This window comes from Delphinapterus leucas, chromosome 10, assembly GCF_059928025.1.
Source record: "Delphinapterus leucas isolate spDelLeu-1000000601 "Yukka" chromosome 10, BTC_Dleu_Yukka2, whole genome shotgun sequence".
Classification (NCBI taxonomy): Eukaryota; Metazoa; Chordata; class Mammalia; order Artiodactyla; family Monodontidae; genus Delphinapterus; species Delphinapterus leucas.
Window position 1 is genome coordinate 74008391 of NC_143138.1, and position 17444 is coordinate 74025834.

General features: G+C 43.4%; 1 protein-coding gene across 10 annotated transcripts in view; it reads left to right on the forward strand.

Annotated features, from left to right (window-relative positions):
* Positions 1-17444, forward strand: part of PXK (PX domain containing serine/threonine kinase like) — a 75062-nt gene that overhangs the window by 44359 nt on the left and 13259 nt on the right. For 9 of the 10 annotated variants that reach the window (XM_022572732.3, XM_022572733.3, XM_022572727.3 and 6 more), the window contains exons 6-16: positions 100-173; positions 899-973; positions 3914-4018; positions 4798-4899; positions 5363-5524; positions 5956-6073; positions 7333-7411; positions 10072-10120; positions 14571-14648; positions 15183-15269; positions 15713-15782. In XM_022572732.3, the coding sequence (XP_022428440.1) occupies positions 100-173; positions 899-973; positions 3914-4018; positions 4798-4899; positions 5363-5524; positions 5956-6073; positions 7333-7411; positions 10072-10120; positions 14571-14648; positions 15183-15269; positions 15713-15782 (999 nt within the window). The remainder of the gene's footprint in view (positions 1-99; positions 174-898; positions 974-3913; positions 4019-4797; positions 4900-5362; positions 5525-5955; positions 6074-7332; positions 7412-10071; positions 10121-14570; positions 14649-15182; positions 15270-15712; positions 15783-17444) is intronic. The other variant, XM_089918143.1, reaches the window with a different exon arrangement.

Consider the following 17444-nt stretch of genomic DNA (forward strand, 5'->3'; position numbering starts at 1 on the left):
AATAATATTTCCAGAATTAATTTTTATTAATTACTTGGTCACCAAAACATATCGGTGTAAAATCATGTAGCTATAAACACATCTCTGCTTTTATGACAGGTTGGAGGATAAGGAAGAAATATTTCTTGATGAAGATTAAAAATCAGCCAAAGGAACGGCTAGTGTTAAGCTGGGTAAGCTATAGCTTTTTTTGCTTCAGGCTCATTTCAAGGACTTCAGATGGGTTTATGAAAGCAGATATTGACAAGAGAATTACAAAATTGTATTGTGCTCCTGAGTGATGTAAAGGCCTCCTTAGGCACACATCAAAGGAGAGTCATTTTAAGTCACTTTTTTATGCATTTGGTAGTATCGATGTGATTATATTTGATCAACTAGTAAACATTTGGAAAAAATTGCAAACAGTTTAAAATAGTTCTCTGTAACCTCTTTAGGGTTGACAGCTGGGCAGTTTGTTTTAAAGAAAATACTTGGGTAATACTTTGTTTTACCTATCACTTTGAGAGTTCTAGTGATACACTTGATTAATGGAATTAGGTAAGATTATAGTTAAGTCCTAGTATTTGTATGTTTATATGCTGTCTCTCCAGAAAGGCAGTGAGACAGCAAGAAGTAATGTGGTTTTCATCTTTGGTTTACAGTTAGATCTTTGGACAGATTAAAAAAAAGGGAAAGACTCGGGAATTCCCTGGCGGTCCAGTGGTTAGGACTCCCACACTTCCATTGCAGGGGGCACAGGCTCAATCCCTGGTCGGGGAACTAAGATCCCACAAGCCATGTGGCGCTGCCAAAAAAAAAAAGAAAAGAAACATGAAAAAAAGAAAAAAGGAAAGACTTAAAAGGAGTTTTTCTTTTGATGACCAAGACAGCACCCTGATATTTCTTCCCATGTTTGCAGGCTGACCTTGGTCCTGACAAGTATCTGTCAGATAAAGATTTTCAGTGTCTAATCAAACTTCTGCCGTCCTGTTTGGTGAGTACAAGTCCTTCTATTATTCTTGGTGCTGATGAGAGATTCACAGTGTTTTCTCATGAGTGACCATGGACAGAAGAGCCAGAAATAGTCTCTAGGCTTGAGAATGGAGAGGTACAGTGGATTTCATTTCAGACTGAGAGCACTCAGGGCTACTCCCATAGATCAGAGGCCATTTAAATGACATTCATGACCTCTAGACAATCCATGACACATGCGGTAATGTAAATGTAGTTTTTGTGTTTTAAGCAAATACCAGAATAGGAAAGCAGCCACTTCTCTGAGCCTCTTGTTCTTGGTAAGGACGTTTGTATCAGTGAATTGAAAGAGCTGTTTTCAGCCTGAGAAAACAGAACTGATACAGTTTTAGGTAAACTGGATGAAGGATTCTAATCGAAGGCTTTCAGTGGAAAGAATGTCATGAGTGTATTTCAAAATATATGCAGAAATTTTTAAGGAAAAGAGTAATCTGGCCAGAAAATTGAGTTAGTGTTGATGTTCTTTATCTGTTTTATGCATGAGGATGTGGGACCCTTGAATGAGCACAATTAGTCTGACCTGTCCAGTTGGGTTGGCAAGTTCATTCTTTTTTTTTTTTAAGTTTTTTTTTTTTGGCTGTGTTGGGTCTTCATTGCTGCATGCGGGCTTTCTCTAGTCGTGGCGAGTGGGGTCTGCCCTTCATTGCAGTGCACGGGCTTCTCGTGGTGACTTCTCTTGTTGCGGACCGTGGGCTCTAGGCATGAGGGCTTCAGTAGTTGCGGCACATGGGCTCAGTAGTTGCGGCATGCAGGTTCTAGGGTGCACGGGCTTCAGTAGTTGCAGCTCACGGGCTCTAGAGCGCAGGCTCAGTAGTTGTGGCGCACGGGCTTAGTTGCTCCGTGGCATGTGGGATCTTCCCAGACCAGGCATCAAACCTGTGTCCCCTGCATTGGCGGGGGGATTCTTAACCACTGCGCCACGAGGGAAGTCCTGGCAAGTTCATTCTTGAAGATAGAGTATCTTGTCAGGCTAGCAAAACCAAGCTTTTAATGAGGTGTGATGCCTGGCCAAAAAACAAATGCTGTGGTCTTTGAATTTGATTAGTTGTGTCACACAGGCTGTGAGCACCCAATTCTAAATTTCTTTGAGTGTATGTGCTTTTTAAAAAGAAGATAGTGCAGGACTTCTCTGGCGGTCCAGTGGTTAAGACTCCGCACTTCCGCTGCAGGGGGCATGGGTTCAGTCCCTGGTTGGGGGAAACTCAGATCCTGCATGCCATGTGGCGTGGCCAAAACAAACAAACAAACAAAAGTAAATAAATAAATAAATAGACGGTGCATATTAATTACAGAAACTCAGAAAACACAGGTAAGCAAAATTAAATAAAACTTGCCCATAATTCCAACCAACCAGAAGTATGAACCAAAATGTCCAGTTGTTACTTTTCTAGAATTTTATATGATTATATTTGAAAAATTATATAGATATTGTTTTAAAACCTGATTTTTGTTGTTGTTAATGGTATACCATGAACATCTTTTATTGTTAATAAATACAGTATAATATCATTGTTACTGGCTGCGTTAGAATTATCCTTGGCTCTACCTCAGTTCACTCAGCTAATCTATTAGACATTTGGATCACTTCTAGTTTTTTGCTTTTATTAAAAAAAAAAGCCATAGTGAACAATTTTGGCTAAACATTTGTACCCTTCCTTAATTATTTTTGTAAGATAAATAACTAGAATTAATAAGTAATTGAAGGAGATTTTTTTTGAGACTATATAAATAGCCTGTTTTTATCAAAACCACTAGTTTTAGCATTCATAGAGATTTTCTAATTCCATCATTCCTCTTCTATTTATTAGTTGGCATTCTACTGTAAGGAATAGCTTCCTCTTCTCTCTTCTTTGTCTATTTAAATCAATATGGACTCAAGGACTTTTATTGTATTCATGGGGTTTCATTTTGAGGTGATGAAAATGTTGTAAAATTAGATTGTGTGATAGTTGCACAGTTCTGAGTGTACTGAAAACCACTGAGTTCACTTTATAATGGGATGTGAATTACATTTAATAAAGCCATTAAAATATCAGCAGCAGTCGCTTCGCTGTGATAATCAGGAGAAGCTTCATGATTAATTTACTATATTTCCCTGGGCGCACCCTTCCATCCCCCGACGCACTCAGTCCCTGCTCATCAAGTCCTTGCACAGCCCAGCTCCCAAGGGTTTAAATGCTCATGGTACTCCTTTGAGCTAATGGACACTAATACCTGAAGCCAGTTGGTCCATGTAACCAAAATTCCAGGTCACGTGAGGATTTTTCTTTCAGTCATTAAACAATTTGTCTTACTCCCCACCCCACTTTGTCGACATCCATTGCACACTCCAGTAGAGGGACAGGAAGATTCATGCTAGCTGCCCTGGAAAAGGGCCATAATGCCGAAAGAAGGCTGCTGTTGCTTGTTTCCTGGCTGTTACACTCCCAGGCTTGTCACTAAACAGCAGTGTGGAATGTTAGGCAAAGCTGTGAGTGAAGACACATTTATCCTGGTTCCCACTTGGCTGTTCTAGGATTTGGCTGTATTTCTTACCAATTTACAGAGGCAGAATATTAAAACCACTGTTCCAAAAATGCAGACTTTCTCTCTCTTGCACCACACTTTTGTCTGAACTGTGAGACTACTCGTACCAAAGCAGACACCTTCACTTGGAGAGCTTAGCTCATCATTTATCCACTTCCTTTTGTCACTATAGTTTACCTTCCTTCTCTCATCTAAAAAATGAATTACTAGTTGACCATCTAATAACTTGAAAATGCCATGTGTTCCGGGAATCTTCTGCATTTATGTGCAGTTAAACTATGGAGCTGGTACTTGACTCTGCATAACCAGATCCTGGATCTAAAAGGAGCGTAGATGCTGATGCAGATAAATGTGAATTCCTTTTTTGTTTTGGCAGCACCCTTACATCTATCGTGTTACCTTTGCCACAGCTAACGAATCCTCAGCATTGCTAATTAGAATGTTTAATGAAAAAGGAACTTTGAAGGACCTGATCTACAAGGTACTTGTGGTGCAAATTCATGGTCATAAAGAAGTTCTCAAGTCCCTTAAGAACCTGTTATTCATACTTGATCCCTAGGCTTCCAGAAGCTAGGCCCTGAGGATTTAATTTTAATTTTATTTGGAATTAATTTTTATCTTAGCAATAGAAACTACCCAACTTGGCTAAAGAGCATTCCTTTCTCCACATGGGGAAGGTTGAACATTACATGATTATATCCATTACATTGTAGGCTGCTCTTAGGTCCGTTTTAAAGTTTATGACTTTGACTTAACAAAGCAATGTTGAACTATCTCAATAAAGCTGTAAAAAAAATTTTTAAAAAATACTGAGAAGCTTTACAAACTCATAGAAAAAGAGATCAGATTTGTGGTCCCCAGAGGTGGGGAGGGGGGTGGGGAGGGGGAAGTGGAAGAAGGCTGTCAAAAGGTATAAACTCACAGCTGTAAGATAAGTAATATAAATAAGTACTAGAGACGTAGTATACAACATGATAACTGTAGTTAACACTTCTGTATGTTAAAAAAAAAAAAAGCAATACTGAAGAATTCTAACAGTATACAAGACTTTGGCGTCTTCACTGGACTAGAGAAAGGCTGGAACCCAGGTCAGCCTCTTTCTATTAACTGTGCAGACTGCTGTATTTAAGAGCCCACATCCTGCCAGCTGGACTCATCTGGTGCCCCCCAGCCTCTTAGCGTCCTGCCTGTTCAGGGAGGCCGTGTGTAGAATTCAACCAGTCTCCTGCCTTCTTATGTGCTCTTTGTTCCTCTCCAAAGGCAAAACCAAAAGACCCATTCCTAAGGAAGTACTGCAACCCTAAGAAGATTCAAGGCCTTGAACTTCAGCAAATAAAAACATATGGGCGGCAAATATTAGAGGTAAGAGTTATTTAATTTTGGTGTAAGTTGCATTGGAATTTCACCCAGCCTCACCATACTCTTTTGGGAAAGTTCTCAGGCAATATCCAAAGTAGTTTAAGTTGTCTGATGGCTTATAAACTGGTGACATTGTCATATTTTATCCCAAAAAGCAAATATTTGAGACTAAGGCAGTAATTTAGATCAACAGAGTTCCAAAAGCTTAGCTATTGGGAATTCCTAAGTTAGTGTCTGATTTAAGAACTTTATTGTGTGAGTACCAACTTTTGTGTTATTTTCGGTTGATCTTTATCTTGGTGCCAAAATAACACAGCTATCTTGTTTAGTTTTTTTCTAGGAATCTCCCCAGTGACCAGTTTGGTTTTGTTTCAAAATACATTGACTGAAAAAGCAAAGTTTAACCTGTCTTGTATCTGAACGAGTTGGGGGGTGGGGAATGTGACCTCTACCTATTTTTTAATAGGTACTAAAGTTTCTCCATGACAAGGGATTCCCTTATGGGCATCTTCATGCTTCCAATGTGATGCTGGAAGGGGACGCTTGCCGGCTGCTGGACCTTGAGAATTCCTTGTTGGGCCTTCCTTCCTTCTACCGATCTTATTTCTCGCAATTCAGGAAAATCAATGTAAGTTGCTGAAAGTCATGAAACAGCAGGTTTATATTTAGGTATAAATTATCCCCATGGCAGGATGCATGATCTGCCACTGTAAGAGATATGCACTAAGCAGTGACAGGTACAGTTGGGGTAGGCATGCCTGTTGGCGCTGTTCTCCCACAGCACTGCTGTTTCTCCAAGAGGCTAGTTGAGGTGGTAGCTGGGACAAGGAGGGCATAGAACCAGTGACTGGAATACCGTGGAGGGTAGGACCAAGACCTTTGGTCAGAGCAATGCTTTGTGAGCTTTTACAAAAGTCTTTGGAATTGGGTCATCACTACCAGTTGTGAGTGGGGTTGCCCCTGGGCCATGTTTCCTAGTGGAAGCCCAGGGCAGGAGGCTTGGGATTCACAAAGCCAAAGCAAAGGCCAAATACGCCGCTGCTCTCTTTTCTTCTGCAGACATTGGAGAGTGTGGACGTCCACTGCTTTGGCCACTTACTGTATGAAATGACTTACGGACGACCGCCAGACTCAGTGCCTGTAGACTCCTTCCCTCCTGCACCGTCTATGGCTGTGGGTCAGTATGGGGTGTGGAGGGGGCTTCTGGGCCCTCGTAATGTGCAGAGCTACTCACCCTCTTTCCAGAGTCCAGGGAAGACCCAGAGGAAGTTGCTACGTTCCACAGCCAGAAAGTCTTACTCGTATAAAAGTAATTTGAGTGACTTCCTTAAATGCATTTCCCTGAAAATTCAGATAGCTTGTCTATTTGTCAGGCTACCTGAAACCTCAGGGGACATTTTATAACATGCATTAGAATTTTGGAGGCCAGAGAATGTGAAGAGAAGTATGGCCAGACTGAGTCTGATACAGAAGCAGGAGCCAGGAGCAGGAAAGTTGCAGCCAGTCTTGTGGACTCGGGCAGGTGTCAGGAGTCAGACCAAGGCTGGAGAGAGACCTGTAAGGACAGCCACAGGCTAGACACATGGTAGAGGAGAGCCTGGCAAGCCGAGGGCTAGGAAAGGCAGACAGGAATGCAGATACCTGGCACCAGGATCCAGGAGCTCTTCTAGCATTACTGAGGGGGCTGAAGCGAGTGCGGGGATGGGTGGGCACCTGTAAGAAGAAGGGATGTGGGGACTGATGCAGAGTCATCCAGGGACCCTTTCATCCCCTCCACAGCCAGCTCAGAACTCACTGCCTGAGCATAGGGAGCGGAGGGCAGGGCAGGTCTTGGACCACTGTGCCTTCCAGGCATGCGGGGCAACCCTCCACCAGTGTTAGTTTTGTATCAAGTGAGATGGTTCCAGAGAACAGGCCCCGAGACTTCTTTGGGTTGAGTTTGAACAGAACAGCTGACACTGAACAGTTACCTGCAAGTAGAAAAATCTGGCTGCTTTTGTTTACATCATCCAGGGTGTGGGATGGTGCGATACTAACAGTTGGCATTTCGTGTAATGGTTTTGACTAAAAGCAGGCAAGCAGAGAAATGTCGCTCAGGTTCAGAATTTTACTTCTGTGTAGTGTTTACTTCTCTTTTCAGAGAGCAAACATATTTATGGATGATCTCTTGAATCCCTCCTCCAGTTATCTCTGGAATATATTTAGCTTTCTGTCAGCATGTGGTTCCTGAACCATTTCTTTTGAGGCGTCAGTAGTGTCAGCGTTGCCAGCATCCCCCTCCCCGGCACGTATGCCATCTGTCTGCGCGTGAAGAGTTTTGACACTGTCCTGATCAGCCCGCAGACAGTTGTTGCAAAGCGGTGTCAAACTTTTCATCACCAAGTGGATTTGCCAGCATGTTCTGTGCAACTAAAATGTGTATCTGTTCATTTCAAGTGGCCGTGTTGGAGTCTACGCTGTCTTGTGAAGCCTGTAAAAATGGCATGCCCACCGTCTCCCGGCTCTTACAGATGCCGTAAGTCAATCCCACACCTTGGCTGTAACCCTCCTAACCGTGTTGACCATTAGCCCAAGCGTCTGGTCCTGGTAGAGACTCAACAGCGTCCCCGCAGAGTCACCGTGACCTGCTTGCTGGCGGTCACTTGCCGCATGATGTCCTGACCTTTCCTTGTGACCTCTCTGCACCATAGCCTGACTGCTCTCTCTTCACATCAGTGTCATCTTCACATGTGTCTCTCCCTGTCCATGTTGGTGTTGTATACGTGGACTTCCCGCTTGGGAGGTACTGAAGGGGGGCCACACTGTTTCAGTGCACCGCGTGGCCCACGGCTGTGGCTGCTTCACTAGCCCCTGGCTGGGGAGGTTCTGGCCTCTCGGAGGAGGGCAGCGTGGCTCTGGCCTCCCCTGCGCTTGTTTGTTCATTTCCTCACTGGGTAACACATATCTAACGTCTGACGTGTACCAGGCACTGTGCTGGGGTGTAGAGCTCAGGAGACATTCTCCTTTAAACAGGGTTATGAATAGTCAATTGAGGTGGGTGAAATAGTGCTTTGGGGCCTTTCCTTTAGGTATGTTTTCTATTTCTTCATGGAAAGGCAGCAGGGCGGTTAAGAAGCATGTGTCTGAGGTTAGACAGACCTGGGGGTGGGCCCAGCCTTACCACTTCTACCTGGGTGACCTTGGGCAGGTTTCCTAACCTCTGGAAGCTGAGTTTCCCCATCTGTAAATGGGGACAATAATAGCCCCCACTTCAGAGGGCTGTTGGGAGCATTTATTGCAATGATTCCTAGTACAGTGCCAGTTACTAAAGCAGAGCTTATTAAATGTTAGTTATGCTTACTATTGATTCAGCTTATACTCTGTGCCTTGCGACTTACCCAGTGCTCTGTAAACAGGTGTATTGGGGAAACAATTTTATGGGGAAATAAGGCGGGACAGCTTGAGGTACATACAGCCCGAGGTCAGAGGAGGCGGTGATAACTTCAGATTCCTTGTGTTAGGGAAAGTCTACGCCAGCTCCGGCGCCGTCCTAGGCCCTGGGGAGGCTGTGATGGACAGAGCGGCCCAAGCCCCCACCACGTGGACGTGACTTCCTAATGCTTGACTGACACTGGTGCCTCCCTCCCCAAACCAGCCACCGTTAATAACAGTGTAAACATGGAAAACTAGATCTAGTCAGGGAAACAAAACAATTTTCACACACACTTTTAGAACATATGCATTTGTAGTTAGGGAACAGCTTGTATCCATGTTAATTTACTTGGGTTTGTAGTCGCACCCCCTGCTCCAAAGCTCTTACATTTTTCTCCCAGTCTTCCAGTTCTAAAGTGAATCCAGATAATTTTTCTTCACTTAAGTCTTTCTGCCGTGTGGGCTTCAGCCTTGAGACAGCACTTGGAGAGGTGTGAACTCTGTTCAGTTCAAAACGTGTTGTCTGGAAATAAGTGGACCCTCGGCCTTGAAGGGGAGAGTTCTGTCTCCACCTCCAGGCCACCCAGGGAGTGCTGTGGGGAAAAGTTAACCCTGTCACTTGTACTTGTGATGTAGTTCCTGTTTTTTAAAAAGGGGGACCGTTCAAGGAAAGACTTACTTAGAGCCTTTTGGGCACTGCCCAGACAACCATTTAAATTCTCTGACCTGTTTTAGCCAAAACAGTTCAGAATTCCTCATGCTATTGTTTCTAATAACACACTTTTGGGCCTCCCTGGTGGCACAGTGGTTGAGAATTCGCCTGCCAATGCAGGGGACATGGGTTCGAGCCCTGGTCCGGGAGGATCCCTCATGCCGCGGAGCAACTAGGCCCGTGTGCCACAACTGCTGAGCCTGTGCTCTAGAGCCTGCGACCCACAACTACTGAGCCCGCGTGCCACAACTACTGAAGCCCGTGAGCCTAGAGCCCGTGCTCTGCAACAAGAAAAGCCACCGCAATGAGAAGCCTGCACACCTCAACAAAGAGTAGCCCCTGCTCGCCACAACTAGAGAAAGCCCGCGCGCAGCAATGAAGACCCAACACAGCAAAAAATAAATAAATAAAATAAATTTATTAAAAAAAAAAATTGCTCCCTTTATAAAAACAAAAAACACACTTTTGAAGAGAGAATTGATATTCTCCCAGAGCTGCTATTTCTTTTTAAGAGAGCATGAGAAACACTACTTTTCTTAGAAGAAAATTATTTTCTTGTTGGATTCCAATCAGAACAATTCCTTTTTTACTTACTCTCATGTTTTTATTATATTGAGCTCTAGAATAAATTTTGTCCTCCTCTGGGGCAAAAAAAAAAAAAAAGGAAAGCCAATTATTCTGTTTAGAAATATCTACTGCATATATTTGCAATATAATATAAATACAATAAATAATGTGCAGATTTCTTTTCAAAACGTAAATTAATTCACTATGTAGCGTGAGAAGACTGTCACCCCTCAGTGGGGAAATCAGCTCCCCTACACGGCTGGGAGAGCTCCGAGATGGTAGGGAGTGGCAGGTTTCTGGAGGTCACCTTGGGTGGCCTGGAAACTCCTTTGAGTTTGATAAACACGAGATGGTGTATTGGCCGGGGGCCGGGGGATGTTGCGGGGGGACTTGATGGGCAAAAGATGTCTCATTCTGCTTTGATCCTGTTCTGGTAGTGCACCTGGTTTAAGAAAGATATTTTTGCTTGTTTCTTTTCTTTACAGATTATTCAGTGATGTTCTACTAACTACTTCCGAAAAGCCACAGTTTAAGGTAAAGCAAATTATATCATTTCTTGGTTTGTGACATGAATGTGTACTTGGAAAGTTAGCGCTTTTTTAATCAAAAAAGAAGGTACAGTATTTATAAGTGTGGACTGGAAAAACACACATTTAAGAGCGTTTTTATTTGGGGACCTTACTGAGGACAGTAGCCGGGAGACAGCCTCTCAGATAGCTCTAAGGAACTATGAAGAGGCAGGGGCGGGGCCAGGATATATTTTTGCTGGAAAAAAACATGTAGTCAAGCATAAAAAGATTACTGCTAATCACAGAAGACAGACATCTGAAGTTAATGATTTTAGTGTTTTTCTATGTATGAAAGATGCCAAGAATCTGGGGTCATTGAAATTTTTCCTTAGATAGGCATCTTAACTCCCTAGGGTCCTTTATATCCAAAGCACAGAATGCTTCCTGTTTTTCTCCACCCTGAATTTCCCCCAGCGTGAACCTTCGGGGGGCAATTGCAATGTGTTGCAGCTTAATCCTTGTGGAACGGGAATGGCCAGCAGCCTTCTTTATTTTACATAAAGAAAAATTGCAAATAATCTAAATATCCTATAATGAGGGAATCGCTTAATAATTTAAGTACATGTATTGGATTAAATATGTTTTATCTAATAAAAGTAAAATTTATAAAGACATTGTAGTAGCCTGGAAAATGATTATTATTTGGGCTAAGGGAAAAAAACAGGATATAAAATACAGTGTGTAAAAAAAAAATACCTCTGTCTAGAATAAGGACTGGAAGGAAGTATCCTGGGAAGTGGCAGTGTTATGTGGTGTTATGCAAAGAGCAGGGGCTTTGGAACAAACGTATGGACATCAAGGGGGGAAGCGGGGGTGGCATGAGCTAGGAGATTGGGATTGACATGTATACACTAATATGTATGAGATAGATAGCTAATGAGAACCTGCTGTATAGCACAGGGAACTCCACTTCGCTGTACAATAGAAACTAACCCAACATTGTAAAACAACTATATCCCAATTTTAAAAAAGGAAAAAAAAAAAAAAGAGCAGGGGCTTTGGAACTCCCCCAAACCAGGTTGATGCCTTGCTTTGCTTTCATGATACCAGCCATTTATCTAAGGCAGGGTTTCTCAGCCCTGACCTTTGACACTTTGGACCAGGTAGCTGTTCTTTGTTGCCGGGGCTCTGCTGTGCGTTGTGGGATGTTGAGCGGCACCCCTGGCCTGTACCCACTAGATACAAGCAGTACTCTCATTCCACCCCACAACTGTGTGACCGTGAAAACTGCTTCCAGATGCAGCCAACTGTCCCCTAGGGAGGGGCCGGGGGCAAAATCACCCTCATTTGAGAGCCACTGATATATGGGCAAGGACCTATTCTTTGGGTCTACGTTTACTCGTTGTGTAGAATTGGTGAGTAAAACTTGTCTGTTGTCACTGGACAACTGAGATGATCCCTGAGAACGCCTAGTTCAGGGCTGGGTGCTCACTGTTAGCATTGTTTTGGGTAGTGAGATGAAGGGTATTTCTCTTTCTCCTCTCTCTATTCCCCCAAAACCTGTAAAACTCTTTACGAAGAAATTCATTTGGGGGGAGAAAAAACGAAAGAAAACCCCAAACAAGGTGGGGTCAGAAGATTTATAGGCAAGGGAGAAGCTTTCCTCTGTCCTGTTTTGCCAGTTAGAGGAGTTCTGACAATAATAGCTTCTTTGGATCTGATGTAGGAAAAAAAAAAATTTTTTAATTCATGTCTTTGTTACTGAAACTCTTCAGGAAATGCATTCAGCCTTGTAAATAAATATGCTCTCCTCAACCCTAGTAGTCCAGCCCAGGGGTTATCATCAGCCCTTGCTCTTCCTCCAAGCCAGAGAGCCTGCAGCAAAGACACTGTGATCTTAAAAACCAGTGTATGTCTGTTTTCTTTCTGGAAAGATACACAAGAGACTGGTGATGTTGGTTGCCTCCATGGTGGGGGACTAGGTGGGATGTTTTTTACTGTGGATATACCCTTTTTATGCCTTCTGAGTTTTGAACCATATCACTGTGTATTACCTACTCAAAACTTTTTTAAACTTAAAAATTTTTTTAATATTCATTTTATTTATTTATTTGGTTTTGCCTGCGTCGGATCTTAGTTGTGGCGTGCAGGCTCTTCGTTGTGGCGTGCAGGCTTCTCTCTAGTTGTGGCACACAGGTTCCAGAGCGCACGGGCTCTGTAGTTTGTGGCACGCAGGCTCTCTAGTTGAGGCACGCGGGCTCAGTAGTTGCCCCGCAGCATGTGGGGTGGTAGTTCCCCGACCAGGGATCGAACCTGCATCCTCTGTACTGGAAGGCAGATTAACCACTGGACCACCAGTGAAGTTCCCTAAACTTAAATTTTTAGAAGAATAGTAGAGACAAAAAGTTGAACGTGGTCTGGGTGTCTGTTTTCTAGGCCTGAACTCCTCATGGTTTGAAAAACTAATAAATTAAGAAATGACAAGCTGAGAACCACACTAAGCTTTTGTTAATAGCATCTTCCAGTAGGAAAAAACTTAATCTTGTGAAATTCAGAAAATAGGTCTTAAGAAAGAAAGGAAGGGAGGGAGGGAGGGAGGAAATAAGTCTTTCACAGAGAAAATCCCTCTGAAGTTATAGAATATTATAATTACTTGAATTTGTGTGTGTTTCAATAAGCTTTATATATATTTTTGTTTTTAGTTATGATAAAAACATCATGTAAAATGTATCCTCTTAGCCATTTTTAAGTGTACAGCTCAGTGGTGTGAAGTGTATTCACATTGTCGTGTAACAGATCTCTGGAACTTTTTCATCTTGCAAACTGAAACTCAAGAACCACCTTAAGTACAACTCCCAATTTTTCCACCCCCAGCCCTTTGGCAAACACATTTTACCTTTTAGATATCTCATATAAGTGGAATCATACAGGATTTGTCCTTTTGTGACAGGCTTATCTCACCCAGTGTAATGTCCTCAAGGTTCATCCATGTTATAAGCATGTGACAGTATTTCTTTCCTTTTTAAGACTGAATAATATTCCCATGTGTGTATATACCACATTTTATTTATCCATTCATCTATCGATGGACATGTGGGTTTCTTACATCCCTTGGCTATTGTGAATAATGCTTCAATGAACATGGGGCATGCTTTGATATCCTGCTTTCAGTTCTTTTGGATATATACCCAGAAGTAGGATTGCTGGATCATATGGTAATTCTATTTTTAGATTTTTTTGAGGAACTTCTATACTATTTTCCATAGCTGCTGTGCCATTTTACATTCCCACCATTAGTGGACAATTTTTTCCATCCTCACCAACATTTGTTATTTTCTGTTTTTTTGATAGTTACCATCCTAATATGTGAGGTTATATCTCATTGTGGTTTTGGTTTGCATTTCTCTCATGATTGGAGTTATTGATCATCTTTCCATATGTTTGTTGGCCATTTGTGTATCTTCATTGGAGAAGTGTCTGTTTAGGTCCTTTGCCATTTTTTCCTTTGATTTTCTTCTCTTTATTTATTTATTTTTTCAGGTTTATTGTGGCATAATCAATTTTTGGTGACAAGTCCATTTTTTAATTGATTACTTATGTTTTTGTTTTTGAGTTGTAGGAGTTCTCTATATATTCTGGATATTAACCCCTTAACAGATGTATGATTTCCATTTATTTTCTCCTATTCCGTAGGTTGCCTTTTCACTCTGTTGATTGTTTCCTTTGATGTTCAGAAGTTTTAAGCTTGATTTAAGCTTGATGCAGTCGCATTTGTCTATTTTGGCTTTTGTTGCCTGTGCTTTTGGTGTCCTGTCCAAGAAATTATTGCCAAATCCATTACCTCAAAGCTTTCTCCCTATGTTTTCTTCTAAGAGTTTTATGTTTTTAGGTCTTAGGTTTAGGTCTTTAATCCAATTTTGAGTTAATTTTTGCATACAGTGTAAGGTAGGGGTGCAGCTTCATTCTTTTGCATGTAGATATCCAGTTCTACCAGCACCATTTATTGAAGAAACTGTCCTTTTCCCACTGTGTGCTTTTGGCATGAGGGTTAATTTCTGGGCTCTCTGTTTGTTCCATTGGTCTGTGTGTCTGTCTTTATTGCCAGTATCACACTGTTTTCTGTAGCTTTGTAACACATTTTGAAATCAGGGAGCGTGAGGCCTCCAGTTTCCATCTTCTTTTTCAGGATTGTTTTGGTAATTTGGGGTTCCTTGAGAATAACTTGAAATACTTGAAACATACATCATGCTTATTTATGTGTTAGTTTTATATATTTATTGCTAAAACATGCTAATGAGGTGAGTGTGTTTGGGGATACCAGAAGTGGCCAGGATAGGAGTCAAGTGGACAGCTTGTAACTGATTTCATTCCAGGTGTCCTCTTCCTTGACTAGCAACTGTTTTTTATTCAAACTGGGACTTGAGAGACTCTCCAGCTATTTTACTCAATAGATTATGTACTTTCTCTTCTTTCAGATCCCCACAAAGTTAAAAGAGGCATTGAGAATTGCCAAAGAATGTATAGAAAAGAGGCTAATTGAAGAACAGAAACAGGTAAATTGCTAATAGTTCCTCATTGCCTTTTGATCTTTTAGTGTCCCCGTCCTCTGCTGTGGTGATCACAGTGATTTACTTGTAACTGAGTGTTCATTCCATAAACAGTTCTTGCATACTTGCTCTGGACCAGGCTCCACATTCAATGCTGTGAGACAGCCGAGCACTTCGCAGTCCTACCCTCAAGGAGCTCAGCCTGTGGGGGAAACAAACATGTCCACAAAGAGCAGTCCTCCTTTATGATCAGGACAGACTGGGTGGTGGTGGGGCACACATGCTCCATGCTCTAAAGGTGCTGGGGACCACACTCATTTTCCGTAAGAGAGAGAAAGGCAGGAAGGAACTCGGGGAGAGAGAAAGGTCTTCATCTGCTGGCACACTCTTCTCCCAGACATGCAGACCCAAGCTTGGAGGCAGACAGGCTGAGCAAGGAAAGATTTTTCATCCAAGTGATTTGATTTGGCAAAACATGTTAAGAGATTTTCATTAGTGTAGGATATGCTTACATTTGTGGTGAATTGTGGTCTCTTAAAGATCCACCAGCATCGAAGACTGACGAGAGCTCAGTCTCACCATGGATCCGAAGAAGAAAGAAAAAAGAGGAAGATCTTAGCTCGAAAGGTAAGTCCGGTGTCTCTCTGAATTCTTTCTTGCGAATTCCTGACTAGATGTGAAGAAAGTTCTAGGTTAATGGCGCCCATTTAGTTAATGACAGATTCTGTGCTTTATCTCCATGAAAGCTAAAACCATTTCCAGATGACTGGTTTGCAGCTTCTGAAAGAAAAGCCATATAATATCAGCAGAGAAATGGACCATAGAGCTTCCTGGCTTGCTGGGCTGATTATGGCCTTAATGTAATTGCGGGGAATGACTGGCCTGAGAGAGTGAACTCAGCATTCTTGGTTTTATTTCTCCCTTTAGTTTTGGCTTGTGGCTTCTTCACTGTGTTCAGTTATGAGGCCAAATATGACTTTGTGTGTAGCTAGTCTAACTATGCCTGGAAAATGTTTTTATTCTGGTATGTTTATTCTTTGCTTTTCCCCCTCTATTTTTTATTTTTAAAGAAGTCAAAACGATCTGCTGTTGAAAATAGTGAAGAGCATTCAGCAAAATACAGCAACTCCAATAATTCAGGTAACTGGTTATAGGTTGTAGTGGGGCCAGGCCAATAATTCAGGTAACTGGTTATAGGTTGTAGTGGGGTCCAGGTCCCAAAGGTTAGGACCAGGAGTCAAGGGTTCTTGGGTTCTCCTGGGCAGTGTGGTGACCAGTGCAGAGAACAAAAGAACTCTGTCCCCAGGGAAGGATTGCCACAGCATTCGGAGGCTCACAGGACTCAAGTGCTAGAAGGCACCTCAGAGCTTACTGGGTAACCAGCCTCCTCACTGATGGCAGCATCAGCCCTGGAAGAAAAACCCACCCAACTTACAATGCAAGGCCTCCTGTTTATCAGCAGAGCCTATAGGAACTGAAATGGCCCTAAATCCCACCCTCTGCTTGGTGCCCACGTGGCAGAAGGATATGCCCTCCTGCATCAAGGAGAGGCCTCTATAGTGTGTGGGGATCGCAAAAAGCCACATTCCAGGAGGGCCAAGATGGCACAGAGTGCAGTGTCATGAGTTAGCCATCCTTGCTGTCACTCCTGGATGCCCCTTGCCCAGCCCTGCTGGCTTTGGGCCTTAATGTCCCCATCTTTGGAAATCAGATCAAGTGATCCCTTGGGACCTTCTAGTTCTTCTGCCTTATGGTCTGTGAAGTAGAGCTCCACATAAAGAAGGGAAGGTTTCATCCTAACAGGGGCAGCTTTGGTTTAGCCCTGGAGGGCCAAAGGAAGGGGAGGGTTTTTTTAGGTTGAGGGATAGCTGCATATACTTCCAGGCAAGATAAGGACCAAGTAGAGATGGAGAAGTTGAAGATGCAAAAGAGAGAGTGATTGTTGGGGGGGAGTGAGGGGGCTGAGGGTCAAAAGGTTAGCATCAAGAGCCCAGCTGTCAGTCTCAGCCTTGGAGGAAACCCATCCATCCCTTCCTGGTGTCAGGAGCCAGGAGGGGTAGGTGAAGAGTTAGAGGTGTTTAAAAGTGGAAGGAAGGGAGGAAATTGAGGGTGTTCACAGCTCATGCCTTCTCAGGTCTTCTCAGGGAAGTCAGTGAGGAAGACATCTGCCAGGGGCAAGAGAAGAAGAAGTGAGGGGTTCGCAAGACCTGAAGGCTGGTCTAGCCATAGCCAGAGAATGCAGGCAGTGTGGTTAGAGCTGAAATTGGAAGAGTTGGGATGGAAGAAGATCATAGACTCCAGAGGGAGGGTGGGAATCGTGCCCGCACCACTGCTTGGAGAGCCAAGCCAGAGACGGGCCCTGGAGGGAAGAGCTAGGAGGGAAGAGAAGGAGGGGAGGCTCCAGGCCCTGAAGGTCCCTGTGAGGACCAAGGCAGGCTCCTTGGGGATGGAGGCTAGGAGAAGAGAAGGGGCTGGAGGCTGTTGTGGCTGGCGGGTAATTTCAGAGTTGGAGGTCTGTTTTCTCCATGGTTGATGGGATGGACATAGGCCAGTCATTGTCATCACTAGGCTGAGACTCATGTCTCCAACTAGCCTGTCACCCTGGCAGGCACTCTGTCCAGCATCTTTTTTTTTTTTTGTGGTTTGCGGGCCTCTCACCATTGTGGCCTCTCCCGTTGGGGAGCACAGGCTCCGGACGCGCAGGCCCAGCGGCCATGGCTCACGGGCCCAGCCGCTCCGTGGCATGTGGGATCCTCCCGGACCGGTGCACGAACCTGCGTCCCCTGCATCGGCAGGCGGACT